Here is a 20,741-nt window from a genome sequence, read left to right on the forward strand (position 1 = left end):
AGAAGAAAATAGATGAAGTTTTCATTAATTTTTAAATACTGAGGCACAAAGATCTTCACACTTCCCAGTTAATTCTTTCCCTGGGTCTTCACTGACAGCCCACAAGGAAGATCGGGGATGGAGAGGAGGAAATGAAAGAGACTCTTCCTGCGGTGCAAGTGTCCATGGCCTAGGCCTGAGGGTGAGGAGAGCTAACTGAGAGAAGCCTTCTGCACCCAGGCACCGAGACCCAGGAGGCGGCATTCCATCACATTGGAGGGGACAGGAGTGCTGCCGAGAGGTCGCTCGTCCCAAGACACAGGTGCACAGGGCCTACTAAGCCTAGAGGACAACAGCAAGAAATCCTGCGGCACTCCAGGCCTCACACTAATTATGAGGAAGCATCTGGGGCTTCGAAGACTGTGCTGCATAGAATACAACTGAAACAATAATACGCTCAGATCAACCACCAGAGGCAGGAAAAAAGGAAGAGGGGGATAGAGAGTGGATGGGACACATAGATATCGAGCACGAAGCCCTGGCCAGGTAGCTCATTTGGTTGGAGTGTCATCCCAATACACCAGGGCCATGGGTTTGCTTACAAGCCAGGGAACCTATGGAGTCAACCAGTGAATGCATGAGCGGGCGGAACAACGAGTCTCTCTCTCTCTTTCTTCCCCCCTTCCGATTTCTCTCTCCCTTCTTCACTCTCTCTAACAATCAAAAAAAAAATGTTGAAGTGATTAAACGCAGAGATGGTGGACTAAAATCCAACCATCTCAAAAACTATATTAAGTGCAAATGGATTTGACACACTAACAGGTCAAGCTGCATTTTAAAAATGACCCAACTCTATACTGTTACGAGTGACACATGAAACACAGACACGCTGAATGACGAGGATGTAAAATAATACACAGGGCGGGACCCAAGTAGGCATGCAGTCATGAGTGTGTGAAACACGGTTTATGGTTACATTATTTGTTAGCTATTGTATTATTCTCCATGCAAACCACTGTAAACCTACCTTTGCCCCACCCTATAGTTTCAGAAAGATGCCCACCTGATAGCACCTGGGTATAGGAATCGATCAGCCTGTCCGTGTTTCCATACATACCGGCAGCCTGTAACGCACCTCAGACCTCCATTTCTCCATCCATGCCGTGCTTTATTTGCTACACTTTCTCTTTGTCACTGATCAGCACCCGTGTATTTTTCTGATGGTTTGTTATGAACCTAATGCTATAAAATAATTAAACGCACCAAAATTCATCAACGTTTACAATCTCATTAGGGAAGCATGATACCAAAGCAGATAATAAGTGTTAAATGACTCGGTAAGGGTAGTCCTTCCACAGATATTTGAAAAAAATGAGTCTGACAAGGATAAAAGTGAGACAGACAATGCTTTGAAGATACTGACAGCCTTCTGATTAGTCTCGCTCTTTCCAGTCTTCCAGTCTTCTCTTCCTCTAAAACTTTTCTTAAAAACAGGTAAAAATATTATCAGAGTAAAGACTGGACTATATCATTTCTCTGCACCCAAGTCTTCCTCCCCACTGACCCCATCCTCACCAGCAGGCCTGCCTGTTCAGTACTGTTACCACCCAGTGTATGAGGGGTGAAACACGCTAGTATCTCATAATCAGGCTAATACAATGTCTTATTTTTAACGTGTAACTCCTCGTTAAGGGTTTTAAGCTCTCCTTTAACACAGGATGTTTGAAGATGAGCTTTCGAGGCCAGAGTTGCTGGCAGAGGCCGGGATAATTCAGCTGCCTGCTAGAAAGCACAACAGCAAATGCCAGAAACACTACTCGTTTGTGAATGGGAAAATATTTCTGTCAAATCAAGTCTTAGGCGATTTATAATTCTTTCTCATGTGTGTTTGTGAAAACAGTATGTTTCAAATCTCATTTTTAACGGGGCTGTGAGGATAGCAAGTATCAACTGTTTTACAGGCCTGGGAAATTGATCCAGTTAAAACTGAATTTAAGGGTGAGGTGTGTTGTAAAGAATCCAGGAATCTCCATCCTGAAGGCAGGGACAGCCCTGACTGAAGCAGGCACAGGTGTCTGGCCTCCAGCTCACAGTTGGAACGCTCAGTCCTGCTTCTGCATAGGCAGCTCCCAGACCAACGCTTCAGGGCTGGCGTCAACCCCCGCTGGGGACAGCAGCTGGAGAAATATTTGATAACCGATCATGTTACAGAGGATTAGGACATGTCAGTTTCCGCTCTTCACCATCCCCACCCTACAGCCAGATTAGAAGAAAGAGGAGCTTTGTTAAAAGCAGGCTGCAAGTCAAAATTCTAGGCAGCTAGAACCGAATACAGTCTGGGGAGGAATTAGAACTCTGTTTGGACAGGTGCAGGCCCTGGGCTCTGCCAGGGCCCACACAGGAGCACTTTCCTGTTGGTAGATTGTCACCCTGGGGATTGAGAGTCTCTCAGAGAGTCAGATGTTAGAATACATAGGCCTGAGATTCTTAGAACTGGTATGAAACTTTTTAGAAATGAAAATGCCTGGAAAGTTATATTCTAGGACTGAAATATCTTCAAGGGATTCGGGCTTCCCAAAATATAATGTTTTAAAGAACAATTGATAGCAGTTATTACAAACAAATACAATTGTTTTCACATTACATCCCCCACATGAGACACCACACTAAAGCACTTATATCCTATTAAGGAGTTTGAATGTTATTCAGATAGAAAAGATATTTCCCTTGTAATATTTGTCACTCAGCTTCCATGAATCCCTATGACAAAAAAGATTTGGCTGAGTTTAAATTTTTGTGGCCTGCTTTATGGAAACCAAAGGTTTATTGAATGTGAATTTTCACATTACTAGCCTGTCCACTTCAAAATATTCCTGGCCTAGGGGGAGTCATTATAGACGTCACCCAGGGGCGTGACGTTTGTCTCCATCACTCTGGCGAGGACTGGAAGAGGCCAAGTCTGGAAGTAGAAAGGTGTGCTAGGAACCTATAGCAGTCACACAAGTAATAGATCATGGTATCCTAAGACAGGCATGTGCAAAAACAGATTTAATAGATATTTAGAAGTCAGAATTGGTAGGAGGTTGTGACTAACTGAACGTTGTACCTGAGGAAGAAGAATAAATCAGTGATAACACCTACATTTCTTATTTTGGAAACTGGGTGTATGTTGATGCCACTAAAAGGATGAAGAAGTAGCATGCTTTGGGGGTGAAAAAAGGACTATGTATTCAGGTTAATGCATTTGGCACTTGCTAATGGGACTTGTACATTTATGCCTATGTCGGAAGTGAGCTATCTGGCTTAGAACTGCAATAAGCATCTTTATGGTGGCCCTAATGATCCCCATTTCCTGATACCCAGTCTTTTTGTAATACTCTCTCTTTGAGTAATTTGCTTCTGACCAATGGAATATGGGGCCATTAAAGGCATCACCTCTTTCATAATTAGATTACAAAGACTGAATCCTATTTTACTAATCTGCTCTCTGTATTTCTTTCACAGCTTGCACACTCGGATGAAGCCAGCTGTCGTACTGGAGAGGCCCATATGGCAAGGCACTGAGGGTGGCCTCTGGCCAAAAGTCAGCAAGAAACTTTAATCCAAGAACCTGCAAGGAACTGAGCACTGCCTATAATCTGTGAGTGACCTCCTTGAGCCCTCAGGTGAGACTACAGACCATGGGCTGACCCCTTGATTGCAGCCTTTCAAGAACTGACGGAGCTGTGAATCCGGTGAAACTGTGCTCGGATTCCTGACCTACAGCAACTGTAAGATAATAAATGTGTGTGGTTCAAACCACTGAGGTTTGGGGTAATTTGCTACGCCTGAATGGATAACTAATACGGGAGCTCCTGAGATGAAGGCTGGATTTGGGATTCACCAGCACATAGACAATCTATACCAACAGTAAAAATGTCCAAAGAGAGCAGTGCATAGTGACAGGGAAAAGGGCATTGGTAAAAAAGCTGGAGGAAGGAAACATTAAGGAATGAGTGGAGGACCAAGGGCCTAAAAAGAGAAGAAAACTGCAAAGAAATAGAGACCTGAAAGCTGGGACCAGCCAGGGTAAGGAAGGCATGACCGAGTATCAAATGTGGAGGCAAAGACTGAAAACTGCTTTTAGCAACGAAGTGAGTTTTGCTTACCTTGAGGTAAACAGTTTCAAAGAAGTAATCTGGGGCAGGCAGATTTCAATAGATTGGGGAAAAAACACAAAGCGAGAGGTGAAAGAAGCTATTTTGAAGAGGCTTAGCTGTGGAGAGAAGGAAGGAGTGAGGTGATATTTACAATAGGATGACAAGTTGGCGGCCTTTTATGAGGGAAGAGAAACTTGAGCATATTTATGCGATGAGGGTTTCTTGGTCATGCAATTTTGATTACATTTTCTGCTATTTACAAAAGGCTGTTGTAACAAAAACAACAAAGGAAACAACTTAAGGTATTCATAACCCTCTGCCCTTTTGAAGGTTTGCTTACATTCCCATTTGCTAATGAAAAAAAAGCAGCATCACTTTCTATATAACATAAACACTTCTTAATGTGGTTACATTGGCAGCATAGTTATTTTCCTTTCTTTCTTTTTAATTTTTTAAACATTTTATTTATTTATCTTTAGAGGAGAAGGGAAGGAGAGAGGGAGCAAAATATCAATCTATGGTTGCTTCTTGTGCGTCCCCTACTGGGTACTGACCTGCAACCCAAGCATGTGCCCTGACTGGGAATCAAACAGCAATCCTTTGGTTCTCAAGCCCGTGCTCAATCCACTGAGTTACACCAGCCAGAGCTGGCAGCATAGTTATTTTTAATATTGTATAATATATTGTCAAGCGCGTGTCCTATAAATAATCTACTTCTTATTTGTTGGACTTCCAGGTTGTTTCCAACTTGTTGTAACTGTAAACAATGCTGTGATGAATGTACAAATGTTTTCCATCAGGAGAACACAAGGCTTCCCCGAGGGAACTTTCTGAGTGCCTGCCAAAGCCAGCACTCTTGATGGTGAAGGGCCCTGAGCTGAGTTCCATGACAATTCATGCAGAAACTGCAGGGCCTCTTTCTGTTTTATTCCTTTGTTTTTCCAAACTTCAGAAGCCCAAGGGTGGGCAGTTCAAATGAACACAAAGAAATCACTGGGTTCCCAGGTGGACGGTAAACTTTCTCTTACAGTTCTGTGAACCTCTGCGGGGTTGATGGCTTTCCGCCAGCAGGCTGAGGTGCATGAAATGTAGCAGAGGGGGCCTCAGCCATCTTTCTTCATAGATATGCCTCCACATCCTCAGTGGAGGACAGTTTCTTATTGCTTTTCAAGAGAGAAGGAGAGGGAGGCACAGACAGAGACAGAAAGAAACATCGGTTTGGGAAAGAAACTGATGTTGGTTGCCCTCTTGCATATAGCTGACCAGGGATCAAACCCGCAACCTGACTATGTGCCCTGACCAGGGATCAAACCCGTGACCCTCCAGTCTATGGGGTGACGATGTTCCAACCAACTGCGCAACACTGGCCAGGGCTATTTATATATTTTTTTATATTGGAAGGAAGGCTGCTATCCTTAATACCTTCCTCGCCATTGTGCACCAGGTAAAACAATCCACTCTCCCGTGGAGAGCCCAGTGCATTGCCAGAAACTATATTCCACATGAGCTTATAGCAATTGTTGCAAATCTGCTAAACATTAGGTTTGACAGATCCTTCCTACGAAACGTATCACATCTCTGGTGAGACGCCTGTTGAAAGGAGAAGCCATTCCTGTTGTGGCAGTCAGCTGAAACGCGGCACGTTTAAAGTAGGGGATGTCATCATCCCTCTCTCACCGCCCCCTCCTGACTTTGCCTCCCTCTCTGAGCCCACCCTTCTGTCATTCATCCTGATTTAGATGATGAAGGGACCATCATGTCTCAGTGATCATGCTAAGTATGAGGGTTACAAAAAGACAGGAAGAACAAAAGGCACCAGGCCCTGAAAACTCAACACACCACTGAGGAAAGCAAAGGAAGGCATCTTGAGGGAAGAAGTACAGAGTCCTTCAGAGCTGTGGTTCTAGAACAGAGACCTGCCCTGGGTTCAAACCCTAAGTAAATGGATGAGTTCTGTGATTTGGGGCAAGTTACTCAACTGCTCTGATTCCTTGTCTGTAAGACATCTTTATGAGGAACTAAGGAAACACTGTATGTTAAGGGCTCACCACATCACCTTGCACAAAGTAAGACCTTGACAAATTGCAGCTATTATTATTACCAATAAAAGCAGAACTAACTGGCTGCAAAAATGAAGTATAGTTCAGCAGTGGGAGGTACCCACTGAGTGAGACTGCTGCAGTGGGCTGTTAAGGGGAGGAGATAGTGGTAAGTTCCAGGGGCGGGAGAAGTAAAGGTGTTGCCCCTGTGGACGGTGGGAGCACAGTTCTGGGGAACCCAGGGGCTGTACAAAATGAACTGCTCCTGAAGGCAGGCAGTGGGCAGCAGAAAGTCTTGCCATTGGAGAAAGGACTGAAGTGACCAGGTTTTACTGCTCAGAGTAAAAGAGCTGGTGATGGCCTATGTGAGACTAGGTCCCCACCCCAGAGAAACCAAGACAGGGGGCTGGGAACTGAGGGCCACTAAGACTCAGAGAACACATGGGGAGCTGCTTCCAGACAGGGTTTGGCCAGGAGTGGGGTTTTCACTGGAAGCTGAGTTACCTACCTGGAACAGACTCCCTGCATCCCACCTGCCAAGACTTTTCAAAGGTTCCTTGCAGCTCGTAGCTCAAAGAACACAGTGAAAATATCTGCACTTTGGACTAGCTCCTTGGCCTGGAGAAAAGGTGCCACACCCACAAAAGTATACTTCACTGTGCTGGGGCTTGTAAGTCTCCAGGAAATGCTGAAAATTTGTGCAGATTTTAAGATGAGCATATGCATTTTTCTGGGAAAGAATCCATAGTTTTTATGAATCTCAAAAGAATCCTGGTCTATGTGACTTTAACAAGAGCAAAGGATAAATGCTTTAAACAAATGCTTTTTACAAGCAAAAATACTGCAATTGACCTTTCTTTTTATCCTTATCTCGATCACATGTTTGGCAAGTTGAAACGATGTGTCTGTCTTGTATGGCAGAATTTTTCCACACACATGAATCCCCAATGATCATTCCACCTCCTGATTTGCTCCCCTCCTCCTCTGTTAAAATGATTCATCCAACATCTAATGAGTCCAGCTCTCAAGATTAATTATGGCTATGTATTTAATAAGTTTTATATCTTTTTAAAAGCATATTAGTGAGTTCCTATTGGTTGGGAGCTACTCAGAAAGGGCTCAATGTGTCATCCTGAAATAAGGGGACTTGCCCTTATCTTCCCTGATGACTTCAGCCTTCATCCCTCCCTCAGCCTCCTTGTCTTTGACTTCCCCTCCTGATCCTTCACAGCTCAGCTCAAGTTCTGTAGACATTCTGGAAGCTTCTGGGGTAACTCCAGTCCTCAGAATTCTCTCCCTCTTTCAGTCTGTAACACTCACTTAGTGCCAGAAAATAAAAAGTAAAAGCGTGAGGGAGTTAGTGTGTTGTTGGTCAGGCTTTCTCATCCTCAGCACCGCTGACAGATAGTTCTTTGTTACGGAGTAAGTCTTCCCTAGTGTGACAACTCAAATGTCTGCACACACTGTCAAATGTCCCAAGGGACAAAGTCACCTCTGGTTGTGAAGTACTGTTTTATGAAAAATTCCACCATGTACCAGGAAGGTGCTGCACTAGTCTGTTCAGACTTTGGTCAGTCACAGCCTACTTTTCTGCCTGGGTCTTCCTTTACTTCAGTTCACTTATTTGAATGTATTTGGTACTGCATGCTTTACCTTTTGTAAACTGCTTTAAACTTTCTGTAGAAAATAAGAAGGGTAATACATAAACACTCATTTCTTCTTTCAGATCTTGTCACAACCCTGAGAGTACTGGCATCACCTTTTCACAGGCAAAGACACTGAGGCGAGAGCTCTCTGTTCAGTGACTGGACTCAGGTCCCAACGACAAACATTGCAGAGGACCAGAGACTCAGAAACAGGACGGATTCCAAAGTCCATGACATTTTGACGGCACAGTGCTGTGTTGTTTACTTCTCTCACAGACTCATCCAGTTACGCAACTGAATCTTAGCCTGCTAACTTGGACTGTCTTCTGGGAATACTGTGCACTTTTTATGATGGCACAGGAAGAGCTATCTGAGGGGAAAAATGGGCTTTTTTTCCTTAGCTCTCAGGAGACCCCACAAAAAGAAGAATGTGGGTACAAAAGTCTGGTACTATCAGCATTCATCTTCTGTCATGTGTCTTACACTGCACTAAAACTATTCAATACTTTTGAAGTTTAAGAAAATATAGTACAGGGAAAACAATAAATTATCTCAACGATTACTTTAATGCACAACCCAACCACCCTGGCGTTTCCCACATTTCCTCAGAAGAAGGCTATTTATCCATCTTGCTTCTTTTCACTTGACTGCTAGGATCTCACTCTCTTCAGACTTTTGCATTAGAGGAAGGAACAAGTCAGCTTTTTCCTTCCTCAACTCTCAAGAGTTTGGAGTTTATCACTCTTTTTCCCCATTTAACTGCCTAAAGAATTGGATTCCAAAAAAACGAGTTGCTTTTTAAAACAGAAAGTCCAAAATCGAAGTATTACATCAGCATCATAGCTTCAAGACCAGAACAGGAGAGGTTAAATTTTTCACTTTTGCTAACACTTAAGAAGCACTTAAAGAAAATGGATCTCCGTAAATGGACTTCTGAAAGGAAAAAGGAGGAGAGCAACAAAGGCTTGTGTTGCATTTTCTGTCTAGTTCATCTCCTGCAATTTCCGTATATTATTACTCTGAGAACCTTGTGTGGCATGGCCAGGTCTGCTGAGGTTTCAATTATTTTACAGCCCAGGCAATTGCAGGCAAATTTACAGTGGGAGTCAGGACTACAGTTCAATGGGGTCAGTATTTTACAGCTAATGAAACTGAGGTCCAGTGGCTGACTGACCCCCCACCAATACACAAATTCAAATCCATACACTTCCCATCAGAGCAGGAGAATCTGATGTATCTAAAGCTATCCCATCTTGGTCAGGAAGTTTCCATTTAACTCTAAACCAAAAATAAATCTTTTACTGCAATTAAGAGATATAAATACTACATCACTATTTTAGCAGAACACTGTTCAACCTTCCAAATCACATGGATTGGGACTTTGAACATTTTTCCCCCTACGAGGCCAGAAAACAATGTGAGAATGGAAAGGACCTTAGAAATGATGTTGACGGAGCAAGGTGAAGTCATTTGTCTCCTGTTTAGCCTTCTCCATTTTTCTTAATTAAGAGGCAGTGGGCACAGTAGAAAGTTCCAGACACACTGAGGTCTAGATTTATCTTTATTAGCTGGAAGCCCAGGCATGTTATCTCACCTGCAAAACCCATTTTTATTTTAATGACAGAGGTGGACTGAGCTGGCCTGTGCATCAGGTCCATCTGTTATGCTCACCTTATCCTACTAGGAAAATTCCGAGTGGGAAAATCCAATTGTTACGACCTTAGTCTTTTTTTGCTTCAAAGCGAGTGAGCTGTCTCTCTCCGTTAGAGACTTTTCAGCTCTGCTGTAGCCTTCTAAACTGGACTGCCTCACACATGTTCTCTCCACACAGGCAGCAGGGGCCGCGGTGTGGTGAGGGACGTCTAACCTCTGCACCAGAAAATCAAACCACCTCCTTAATTCATAGTTTTTGAAGGATTTTCTCTGGGATTCTTTGTATCAGAGTTCCTCTGTTGGTTTTCTCCTTTTATTTTTATTTTTTATTATTTTTAATCCTCATCTAAGATACTTATTAATTTTAGAGACAGAGGAAGGGGGGAGGGAGAGAGAGGGGGATGGAGTAAGAAAGAGAGAAAATGTATCAATAAGAGAGAAACATCAGTTACCTTCTGTATAAGCCCCAACCGGGAATTGAACCTGAAATCTTTTGGTGCAGAGGGATGACCCTCTTCATAACAGGGTAGGTCTTACCTATTAATAGAATATGTCAAACTGCTCCCTAAAGCAAAAGATTACTTTACATATTGAGTTCAGAAAAAGCAGACTCGTTATGTTCCAAACAGTGTTCTGCACACCTTGCATATCTGAAAGCATTTATTCCTCAGAGAACACTGTGAAGCAAATATATGTATTTCTTTCTATCCAAACCAATTCACCCCCAGAGTTCAGCAGTGAGAGGTCAGAGTTTCCTGAGCAAGTTTGGACAGACAGGGAACTTCATGATCTGAATTTAGTTTACTTCACCCACTTGGGATAGTGGAAGACCTGACCTTAAAGAAAGCAAACGATGGCACCCAAAAGTGCAGATCCACTTGGTTCCTTTGTTGCAACAGCAAGGACTTAGGGAGGAAGACTTTAGTGAGAGTTATCTGTTCTATTACCTCCACTTACAAATGAGGAAAATGAAGCACAGGTAGTTTATGGAAACTGCCCAAGGTTTCACGGTAGCAAGTGGCAGGGCCAGAAATCTTCCCCAGGCACTACAGCACCAAATTGGGACCATGGCTGTTCTCGTCATCGTCGCCTCGTTAACCTTGGTTTTTCTTTGCAGCTAATGGTGTCATCCATGCATATGTTCACTGTAGTTCTTCTGGAGGGGGTTAGCCAGAGTTGCTGTCCCAGTTGTTCCAGAGTTTAATCTGTTTACAGACATTGATTATACAGTCTAGTAACACCAACATAAACAAGTTTTAGAATGACACTTGCTGCTTTTTCTACAGCTTAACAGTTTAATCACGGCTTGAGGAAGCATGTTCACTTAGTCACGGTCTTTAATTCCTCCACCAGGGATGAAATGTGATCTTTCTGCCATGTGCAGACAAGAAAAGCAGACTCCCCAGCAGACTGGGGCAGGTGGAGGTGCTGTGCCTGGAGCTCTCGTTCCAGGCAATCCCTCCCACAACCTCTGAAGATGTAGAGCTTTTTCAAGCCACTGAGTGTCCTCAGCTAATGGCGTTGTGAGAGCTGCTTCCCATGTCAGTTAGGTTCACACCTATATACAGTTTTTCAGTATTTTCTAAAGCATTACAATATGATACCAGCAATGAATGGCTTTCCTGCTGAGCTCAGCCAGGGCCTCAGAAAATTGTGCAAAACGATAGTCCTCTGCATCTTCAGGAGAGGATGCTCTCACACGTGTCCTCCAACTGCTTTCCCATAGAAAATCAGGGGATGAGCTTAACAGATAAAATGTTAATAAAATCTTATCTGTTAAGCAGACCGGTAGCGTCTCTATAAATTTTAGTACAAAATAAATTTATGCTTGATTTCAAATTCTTTTCTCAATTTCACAAAGCAACAAGGCTAGGCATAAAGCAGGACTAAAATTACATTCAATCAGTAGCAGTGACAAAGAAAACGCACCTCCTTTGAGGCCTTCCAGAAGTTCTGTGTCACCATGCAGTGAAAAGGTCAAAGGTATGTGAGTGTGCCGAGGCTCAAGGCGCCACACCTTCAACGGAAGGCAAACTCCTGGAATGCCACTTCAGTTCAAGGAGAATGGAAGTGTCATTGTAGTGAATTGCATTGCAGAAAGGACATGAGGTTAAGGTAAAACTCTGAGACTTAACATGCCGAGGTGAAACTTCCAAGGGTGCACCTAGTATCCCTGGGGATTTTGGATGCTGTGGTGGGAAGTGCTGAGATTGTGTCTCAGTTGCTCAAGGAGACAGGTCAAGGTGCTATTCATGACCCTGTTACTTAGCACCTGTGTGACCTTAGATGAGTCACTTGTCTTCTTTTTAAGCCTCAGTCTCTTTGTACGTGCAGAGGTTAGACTCCCTGATTTCTACTTGCAGTCTTGTCCGAAAGACTTATGGTTCTTATTGACGTTTTAGAGCTCGACTGCCTAATTCTGCCTACTCTGTCATATCTGTAGAGGCCATCTGTTTACTCAGCATAGAGCTTTCATACCACTGTGAAATATATCTTGGAGACCCAAAGATATGTCCAAATCCAAATGGCTAATATCCTGCTGATTAAGGGATTACTGCTCACTCCATGAAGGCTAACCAATATTTCCAAAATCAAGATAGACCATAAAAAAGTTTAACCAATATCAGGATTTTAATCAAAATTCCTGTTTCTTTTCCCTGTGACTTTTGGCTCATCAAATACCTAGGGGATGATTTTAGCAGTCACCATTTGAACATATCCCCTATCATAAAATTGCGGGGTTTTTTAAATTGAAATACTCCCAAATGCTTTTCTCTTTAAAGTACTTACAAGGAAGCGGGAGGATACCTCCCAGTGTGTCCCAGGTTGCACCTGAGCCGCTTAAGAACTGGGCCTGTGCTGAGGCCCAGGCTGGATGGGCACCTTGGGCTGCAGCCATTGTGATGTTTTTCTCTCATCCCAGCTGTGTGGACAGTGACACATGCCCTCAGAACAGCAACGCCTCTCGTGTGCATGTTCCAGTGCTGCTTCTGTCAAAGAGCCCGGCGGAGCGGAAGTTCTTCCAGTGCCAGCCCTAACCTGAGCGACACGTGCCCGGCAGAGATGGCGAGGATGACAAAATCCAAAACTTTCCAAGCTTATCTGCCAGACTGTCACTGAACGTACATCTGTGTCCACTGCAAAGCCCACCTGGCCAATCATGACGAGCTGGTCTCCGAGTCCTTTCAGGGAAGTCAGGGACGGGCCTACCTCTTCAATTCTGTGGTGAACGTGGGCTGTGGCCCCGCAGAGGAGAATCCTCCCCACTGGCCTGCACACTGCTGCAGACATCTACGGTGAGAACTGCAAAGCCGCACTTGGGTAGAAATACGAATATGCATTTGAGAGCAGTCAGAAATAGAAATAAAGAAAATTTATTATCAAGCTGGCTCACATGATCAAAGACAATGGTTGGGAGTGAAGTGAAGACTTCCTGTTTTCTTTGGATACTGTTTCATGAAAGAAACTATAATATAATGAAAACATATGAGCATCCTGGACAATATTTTCTTAAACTTGAACCTTGCTAGCCAGCCCCTCCTGGCTATTCCCATGGGTAAGGCTGCATCCGGTCTATGTCCTCTTCACGTACATGGTTGTTTCTGAAATATTTCTAATGTCTCAAGTTCTAGAGAAAAAAGAATTAACCAACCAATGACTTAGCCATCTAGTTTAATACTTTCTCTAACCTATGCCTTTAAGGTCAAGTTTGGCTGTGCTCTTCCACGTGTAAAACCAAACCAGATTGCTGCAGGCCACCAGGGCAGGGTCTCCTCAAGAGAGCAGGATTCACCCCTGTTGTTTAGAGTTAAGGTTTTTTAGTCTACTGTTTTCCTAATTTGCAAAATTACAAATTGGTTATTTTGCATGCAAATGAGCTGTTAGGTCACAGTGTTCATTTCAGAATTTTCCAGAAGCAGTCAACAAATCTGTTGTATGCACCAAGAGTGCTTTTGTTTTTCAGCCTTGTTCAGAAACAGGGGACGCCATTGATAACATTTTAGATAAGTTATAAATATAGAAATGTGTCTAATGGAACATCTTGTTGATTTAAGCCAGTAGCTTTCTCATCTAGAAAGCAAGTGAACTAGTCACTAGCAAAGACTGTTCCAGGAGCCACAGTCCTGGACACAGGGCCCCCAAGGTGGGGCTTACGCAGGAGTCAGGCCCTGAGTGGCCGGTCCCTGCAGTAATAATAGTTCAACACACTGGACTGAGTGAATAGGATTTCCCTTCTACTCTGATGTACTTGAAGAAAAATAATTATTTTTGCATATGAATGAGGCCAGAACTAACAGGATAAACTTTCTAACTTGAGATTAGTAGATTGCTTTATTGTTTTCAGAAAGGGTTAAAGTTGCAAGACAGGTATAAACTTTGTAAATGAGATGTTGGGTTTGCTCAGTGGGTCACCCTGCATTGCCTGATTCTGTCCCATGGGTGACACAGAAGGGACCTGGGCAGTCTCCTGAGCCCTGACTTTCCATCATGTTTTAAGTTTTGATCCACCGTGCTTCTGCAGGGAGTGGGCACTACGCAGGGGTTTTGGCCAATTTGCAGAAAATGAAGGCCAAAAAACATTCCCAAATAAGCTTTTTTTATTTTATTTTTTTATTGTTTGAACCTGAAAAGGGCCCAGGGAAGGCAGGGAGAAAGGAGAGCAGTGTGCCTTGATGTTTCTCAGCTGTAAGACGGCTCTGAAAGTGCCCTCAAGTGAGGTTAGTCCAGTGACAGAAAGCCTGTGCCCCTTCCCTGACTACGGCCTCCCCTGAGCCCAGAGCCATGGCCCATATAGGCTCTGGGCTCCCCTGCCCGGTTCTGGTTCAGCTGCTCACCTGGAGCTTCCCTTTTGCACCATCTCTGCCTAAGTCTTGAAGCTTTGCAACACAGGAAACGTTGCAGCCCAGGACACGGGGGCATCAGGGAGAGCCAGCACACGGAGGAGCCTCCGATGCACATCTTCCACTGTGAAGGAAGATCTTTGTACAGCTGTGGAGGCCTCTGCACTAGCAGGTGCTCCAGCTGGCTGCTGCTTCCCTGAACTGCTGTCCCCAAAAGATCTAGGCTGTCCCCGCACTTTCCCTGTGTCATTCCTCTGAATAGCCTTGAGGCTCAAGGTTGCGGTTACTCCCATCACTGCCAACCAAAGACACCTCACTGGTGCACTGGCAGGTGAAACACCCAACACTGGCAGTTCGGTCCTCAGTGAAAATGTGGAGGACGCCTTCTTTGAGGATAGACTACTAATTATTGAAAACTTGGCCTAAACTGACCGCCCCGTTCTTGGTCTGGTCCCTCTATGAGCCTCAGTGCTGCCTCTGGAGATGTCGGGGACCAGGGAAACAGGGCAGGGGTTGGGTGACTCAGCCCGAGGGCTGCGACTCCTGCGTGTCTCCGTGAGGTCTTCACTTAAACCGAAGACTCTTTCTCAAGTTCTTCCGATCGGTTTTTGTATATACTAAACTTGTATCTGAAGCTTTTCCATGTTCTGGGTGAACTTCCTGCCCCTTCCATTTGCACACTTTGGTTTCTGTGTTGTCTCTTGTGATGGCACTGAACGCTTTTTCCCAGTGGAGGTATGACATTTGTGTTTTCTTCTTCTTTTTTTGTAATTGATACAAATACTCTTACAACTTTTTTGTCTTCTGCAAAATCCAAGCTCCTTTCGAAACCAAACGAACTGACCATGAGCTGGCTTCAGGGAAGGACACCCACGAAACCACAACTACACATGCTGGTAAAGTGCTGGAATGTTCTACCCTCTTAAATCCTAAACAGAGGTCATCATCCCCTGACTTTTATTTAAGTCATTTAAAATATTTTCCTGGAGAAGAGTGGGAGGTGATGCCAAGATTATAAATGCACTTAACACAAAACTAAGCCATGTCCTCTGGCACAGTACACCTGCTTTAGAAATGTGATTTAGTTTTGTTGCCATTTTATATATATACAAATATAGTATTTTTATACCTTAACACTTAATCTTGATGACAGATATTATTAGCAAGGATCAGGAATAGGGATTTTTCAGAAGTCCTTTAGTTTACCTGATGACCTCACCAGGTACTTAAAAAATCCAAGTGGTTTTAATTTCTGGACGACTACAACTTAAGCTCCAGAACCACCCACAGAAATGTAAAGCCTCATCTGTCAAAGGTTCTGGGCCGGCCTGTCCACCCGCCATGGGGTGGCGCCATGGAGCTGCTGGCCTGGAGCTCCACCCCTTGGAGCAGGACTGTGAGCCTGAGCGCACAAGCCCCGCTCAGCCGCCCTGGGTCCAGCCCTCAGTCTTCTGTGTCTGTGAGGTTTAAAAATAAAGCTCCCATGTCCAGTAGGGAAAATAAATAAATAAAGTACTTATATAAGTGGCACAGTGAATCTGGATGTCACTGATGGAGCCAATGGCAGAAGTTCCCTTATGCATACATATAAATTCCCTAACATATATCACTTATCATTTACAAAAAAAATTTAAAATACTCATTGCCATCTTGTCTTGTGGTTTTCATATAGATTTTTAAAAATATATATAGCATGTTTGAATTAGAAATGACCAGTAAAAATCCATTACTGTGTAGCTCATCTGTAAAAACTTCATTTAACTGAGTACTTAGAAAAAATTAGGCCAGTGGTTAATGGGAAGATACATGAAAATCGAGGCTAGTTTTAATTTTGAAGGCAAAAAGCTTCATAGCAGTTTATTTGTAATCTTCTGAAATTGCTGTGGTAAAAGTCTCCAGCAGAAGGTGGATAAATCATCCCCTTTCATGACTGAGGGTAGTCAGCATGAAATACCGGGAGACGTACCCTACAATTTGGGAATTGGTGTGGCTGCCACTGCTATGCTCTCAACTGCACACTCATCAGTTCCTCTGCGGATCCGGAAGTAACCGCCCTCACCCCAGTTAGTGCCCCAGCTGTTTTTAACAATCCAGTAATCCATCCCTGTGGCTGGATCAGTGCCATAGCCCACCAGCAGAACAGCGTGATTGGTCAGCTCAAAGGGATTGAAAGGGTCTGTCAGACCAGTGTGGTGGTAGATCCCCTCAGAGTAGTGTAGGAAGTCGTCATAGACTTCAAAGGCAATGGCCATTGGCCCATTATGGACCAGCTCCAGCTTCATCAGGGCTTCATTGCAGCCCCCATAGAACCCGCCCACGTAGTGGTACTCAGATGTGTAGTAACGAAAGCAGTCCTTCTTCAGCATGCACGGAGAATCGGTGCCTGTGTAAGGGAAGCATGCCTCTTCCACCAGCCCAAAATCTTGGGCGTACTTTCCTGCAATGAGGTATGGGAAGCCGCCCTCACAGCCTGAGGATGAATAACACAGAATTATTATCCTGTTATTAGAAAGGGGCACAAGGAGAAAATGTCCCATTTCCTAGTTTTTCTTTTCTACTCCATTAATTTTTTTTGTTACCCTGAAAGTTATTCCTGGCTTAAATGTCACTTTAGTCATCCAACCAGCAGCCATGTAGCTCACTATCCTCTCATCGCTGTCTACTTAACAGAGATTTATTCAGCACCTGAAGGGAGCTGGAGCATCGTGGTGAACTGGGAAGCTTGAAATCCAAAACTGCGTGAAGAATTTCTCTGTACCTCTGTTTACTTATCTGTAAAATACAGATAGCAACTCAACCTTTCTTGTTATATTTAAATTAGCCACTTCACATAAATGCAAAAAAAGGCTCATTATAATTGTCATTATTAAATATCCAGATGCTGCACCATGACTCTTCTATACTTGGATGGAAGGACTGTTTGGATACATCACAGTCCCCAGAGCCTCAGGGTCACAGTGTCAGTGTTTGGTAAGTATTTCAGAAAGAACAAAAGGCTCATTGACAAATAACCACTCACCAGCAGTTTCACTGGTGGATTGAGCAACTTTTTATTGGCCAAATCTGGCCTTGACAAAATAAAGCATTAAAATGGGAATGTTCTCCCTGAATCAATGGCAACTAGGCTTCTGCATACATTACAAATGCCCTGTTCTAAAAATGTACACACGAAATTTTTAAAACTACCCTAAAGAGAAACCAGTGTCAGTTTGGTTTTAATACGAATCAGGTTTTGGAGGGAGATCTCAGTGGGAACTGAAACTCTATGGGTTAGAAGCTGAGTGGTCTTCAAAATACTACCGGACAACTTCCTGCCTGCTCCCTGTGTATGAATTAGGGATCACATCTACTCTTTCAAGGATTTGAGAATTGTTGGGTGATATATGTAAGAGTCCCCTAAAAGGCAGTGCTCATCCATTATATGGTAATACTGACATTTTGCGGGATGGTACAGCGAATTGCATAAGAAACCACCTATTAGTAAGTGATAGGGCCAGAACTCACACCAGGGCTTTCTGACCACAGACAGGGTGCTCTCTCTACTACACCATCCTCTTGCCTTTGCCAACAATGCCTAACCACACACAGGTAAGCAGTGCTTGGAATCGGCACTCACCTTGAGCATACTGGCTGCATGACACGACCTCCTGAGGGCTCAGGATTGGTGTCTGCGTATTGTTGGTCAGTATACGTATCCTTGCTTCCAGCATACCCATAGAAGCAAAGGAGTAGCAGCTTCCACAAGACGCTGGTGATGGGAAAAAAAAGAGATAAATAACCCAGGAGACCTCTGAAGCAGTCACAAAGAAACACAGAAAAGGCCGAATGGATCAGACACCTTGAAATATTGATATGGAGTGTTGCTTTGGTCGTTAATAAGGACGAGCACATTAAAGCAGAGCCTGTGGACAAGCATGGTTGACCTTACACGCACATATTAAAATTTCAGCTTTCCATCAAAAGGCAAACGTTACTACATGGGGCTTTCCTTGAGAATATTTTAGGATTAAAAAAGAAGAGAACAAAAAACTCCCAACTTCTGCAAAGCATTTGACAGTATTCTTGATCACAAAGAATTGACTGATATCTGCAACATTCTGAGCCATCAGATTGAGAGAAAGCAATGAAGGGATACGTATAAACTGAGCTTTTAAATATCTCTGCAGTAGCATTTTCTAAAGCAATTTGCTAGGTGGAACTAACCCTAAGAATGGCTGAGGCATGAGTGTATTGTAGAGAGTTGGATCTAACCAGGGTCAAGGAGGCAAAATACCACAACGCCCAAGAAGGGCAAGAGAGTAATACAGTGCTATGGTATTTAAGGCAGCCAATGAGGAAAGGATACAGGGCAGATGGAGGCAGTGAAACCGAAAGCAGCCTGGCCCCGAGGGGATGAGGGTGCCAGCAGCACAGCACAGTCCCTGAAGTCTCACTGAGAGGAGATACAGGAAAGGAGCTGGATGGCGGTGGGGCGAGGGGGGAAGGTGTTTTGTGTAACACCTCGATGCTCTGGCAAAGACCAAGTTAATTTGCAAGGAACACAGTTGCCGTTTCAAAAGATGGAAAAATGTTGTATTATGAGGTAAACTATGGGAACAATATTATTTTCTTTGTTTCTTCAATATGTGTGGTTAAGAAATAAGTAAGAAAACATGGCACATATATAACAAAGCTGGGATAACTACTTGTTATAATTCTAGAAAGAAATGAACATAATTTTAATATTTCTATTATTACATAGCCTCATTCATTCTGCCAATGATACAAATTCTACATGGACATTTGCTTGTACCGAATCTAATACACTGGTATTAAATATAATTATACACAACTGGTATTTTGTCAACTTTACTAATATCCGTTACCAAATTATCTCAGTGGTGAGCACTCCCTTATGCACACAAGATAAGATTAGGGAATGCACAATATTACAACTCAAAAAACTCATTCTTCATAAAGAAAATGCTGTCTTTGTTCTCTTTAATAAATACGAATTCAATAATTTAGTAACTGCCTTCCTTAGAGACAAAAATATTCAGAAGAACATTAGGCATCCAAAATACGTTACCTATAGAAGGGAACTGTTGATCTCGTTCCTGCTTTGGTGCAAAGGAAACCCAGGATAGTCTATGCTCCGCCTCCAACATCGCAAACTCTACCTGAATTACTGACAGTTCTCCACAAACTATACTGTAAATTTCCCTGAGTATTCACAGGAAGTTTGTTTATTCCATCTTGGTGCCTGATGCAATGATGGAACTCAATGCATGTTTGTAGAAAGAAGAGTCAAGGTATGAACAATATATATATATATTTATGTCCAGGAGAAAAGAATAACTTCAGTGGAAACAGTCAACCTTGTCTCATTTCTAACCTGCCTCCCTGTAAGGGAGGCAGAACTCTAGACCCTGATGTGAGCCTCCTCTAAGTAATTTAAGAACATCACAGGTCCAAACCCTAGAATCTATTAGAGCCCTACCACCTTTTAACTGCTACCATATATGATGTTCCTCAAAATTCTCCCCATAAACATCTCAGATTTATCCAATCATATCACATACCGATTTGAGGCTGAAGGATCAACTACATTATGAGCATTAGAAGACAAACATTTGGAAGAGGGCCTTGGAATTCACCTAGGATACAACCCACTCGCATGGTAATACACATACTGAGACCCAGAAAGAAGCAATAATGACCCGTCCAAAGTCACCCAGCTAGTAGACGGCAGGTACGAGCATCCAAGTCACCCTCATGCAGGCCTAGTGTCTTTTTCAGTTCATAGGTCTGTATCTACTTCAATGAGTCTTCACATTTTCTTTCCCTGTCATCTAATTACTTAATAGACCAAAATAAACATACATTTTGTGCAAACTATCCATATAAGGCTATCCTGAGATATCCTTGATCTTTCAAGTCAGAGAATGTCAAAGAACTACATGAGTGACAGTAAATAGCCAACGCCTGCATTCCTATAATGAAACGTCAGCATCTTTTTTTTAAAAAAAAAAAAAGCACCCCATGAGAGTCTGGAAAGAAACCCATTGTGGCTATCCAGCATTCTTGGCCCATGCCAGCCACAGAAATAACCTCCCTTGGTTACTTCTGACCATCCATCACTGTGGGAGGGACAAGACACATGTACATGCAAGAGCTGAGAATGGCAGAGAAATCATGGGAATAAAAAAAAGGAGACAGCCTCCCTCAAGCCTTCATAGTTCCCGGAAGAATGTGCAAGTTAATTAATGACTTTGCAAAACTCAAGGCCAGAGTCCACCCTCTAAAAAACCATTATCCCTTAAGAAAGCCAGGGGAGATCTGGCCCAGGCCGAACTCTGCCAAAATCAAATTTTCACAATCTCAAACAGATAATATGATTTCCCCACAATTTAACTGTGTTCGGCTGCACCTTCTTCCAATGGCAGAAAATACACTGAACTAGGA

General features: G+C 43.3%; 2 protein-coding genes and 1 pseudogene across 2 annotated transcripts in view; 1 reads left to right on the forward strand and 2 right to left on the reverse strand.

Annotated features, from left to right (window-relative positions):
* RAB38 (RAB38, member RAS oncogene family) overlaps positions 1 to 13,062 on the reverse strand; it is a 124,022-nt gene extending 110,960 nt beyond the window's left edge. Inside the window, exon 1 of the mRNA XM_053670872.1 lies at positions 10,414 to 13,062. The gene's annotated coding sequence lies outside the window, so the exon portion shown is untranslated. The remainder of the gene's footprint in view (positions 1 to 10,413) is intronic.
* On the forward strand, positions 12,520 to 12,877 carry LOC119043586 (protein yippee-like 1; annotated as a pseudogene).
* A 3,041-nt stretch (positions 13,063 to 16,103) lies between the features above and the next one.
* CTSC (cathepsin C) overlaps positions 16,104 to 20,741 on the reverse strand; it is a 37,276-nt gene continuing 32,638 nt past the window's right edge. The window contains exons 6-7 of the mRNA XM_037137618.2: positions 17,914 to 18,045; positions 16,104 to 16,767 (exon numbers count right to left, since the gene is read on the reverse strand). Of these exons, the coding sequence (XP_036993513.2) occupies positions 16,265 to 16,767; positions 17,914 to 18,045 (635 nt within the window). The 3' untranslated portion in view covers positions 16,104 to 16,264. The remainder of the gene's footprint in view (positions 16,768 to 17,913; positions 18,046 to 20,741) is intronic.

Source organism: Artibeus jamaicensis, unplaced genomic scaffold (assembly GCF_021234435.1).
Source record: "Artibeus jamaicensis isolate MK-2021 breed Jamaican fruit bat unplaced genomic scaffold, CSHL_Jam_final contig_64, whole genome shotgun sequence".
NCBI classification, from domain to species: domain Eukaryota; kingdom Metazoa; phylum Chordata; class Mammalia; order Chiroptera; family Phyllostomidae; genus Artibeus; species Artibeus jamaicensis.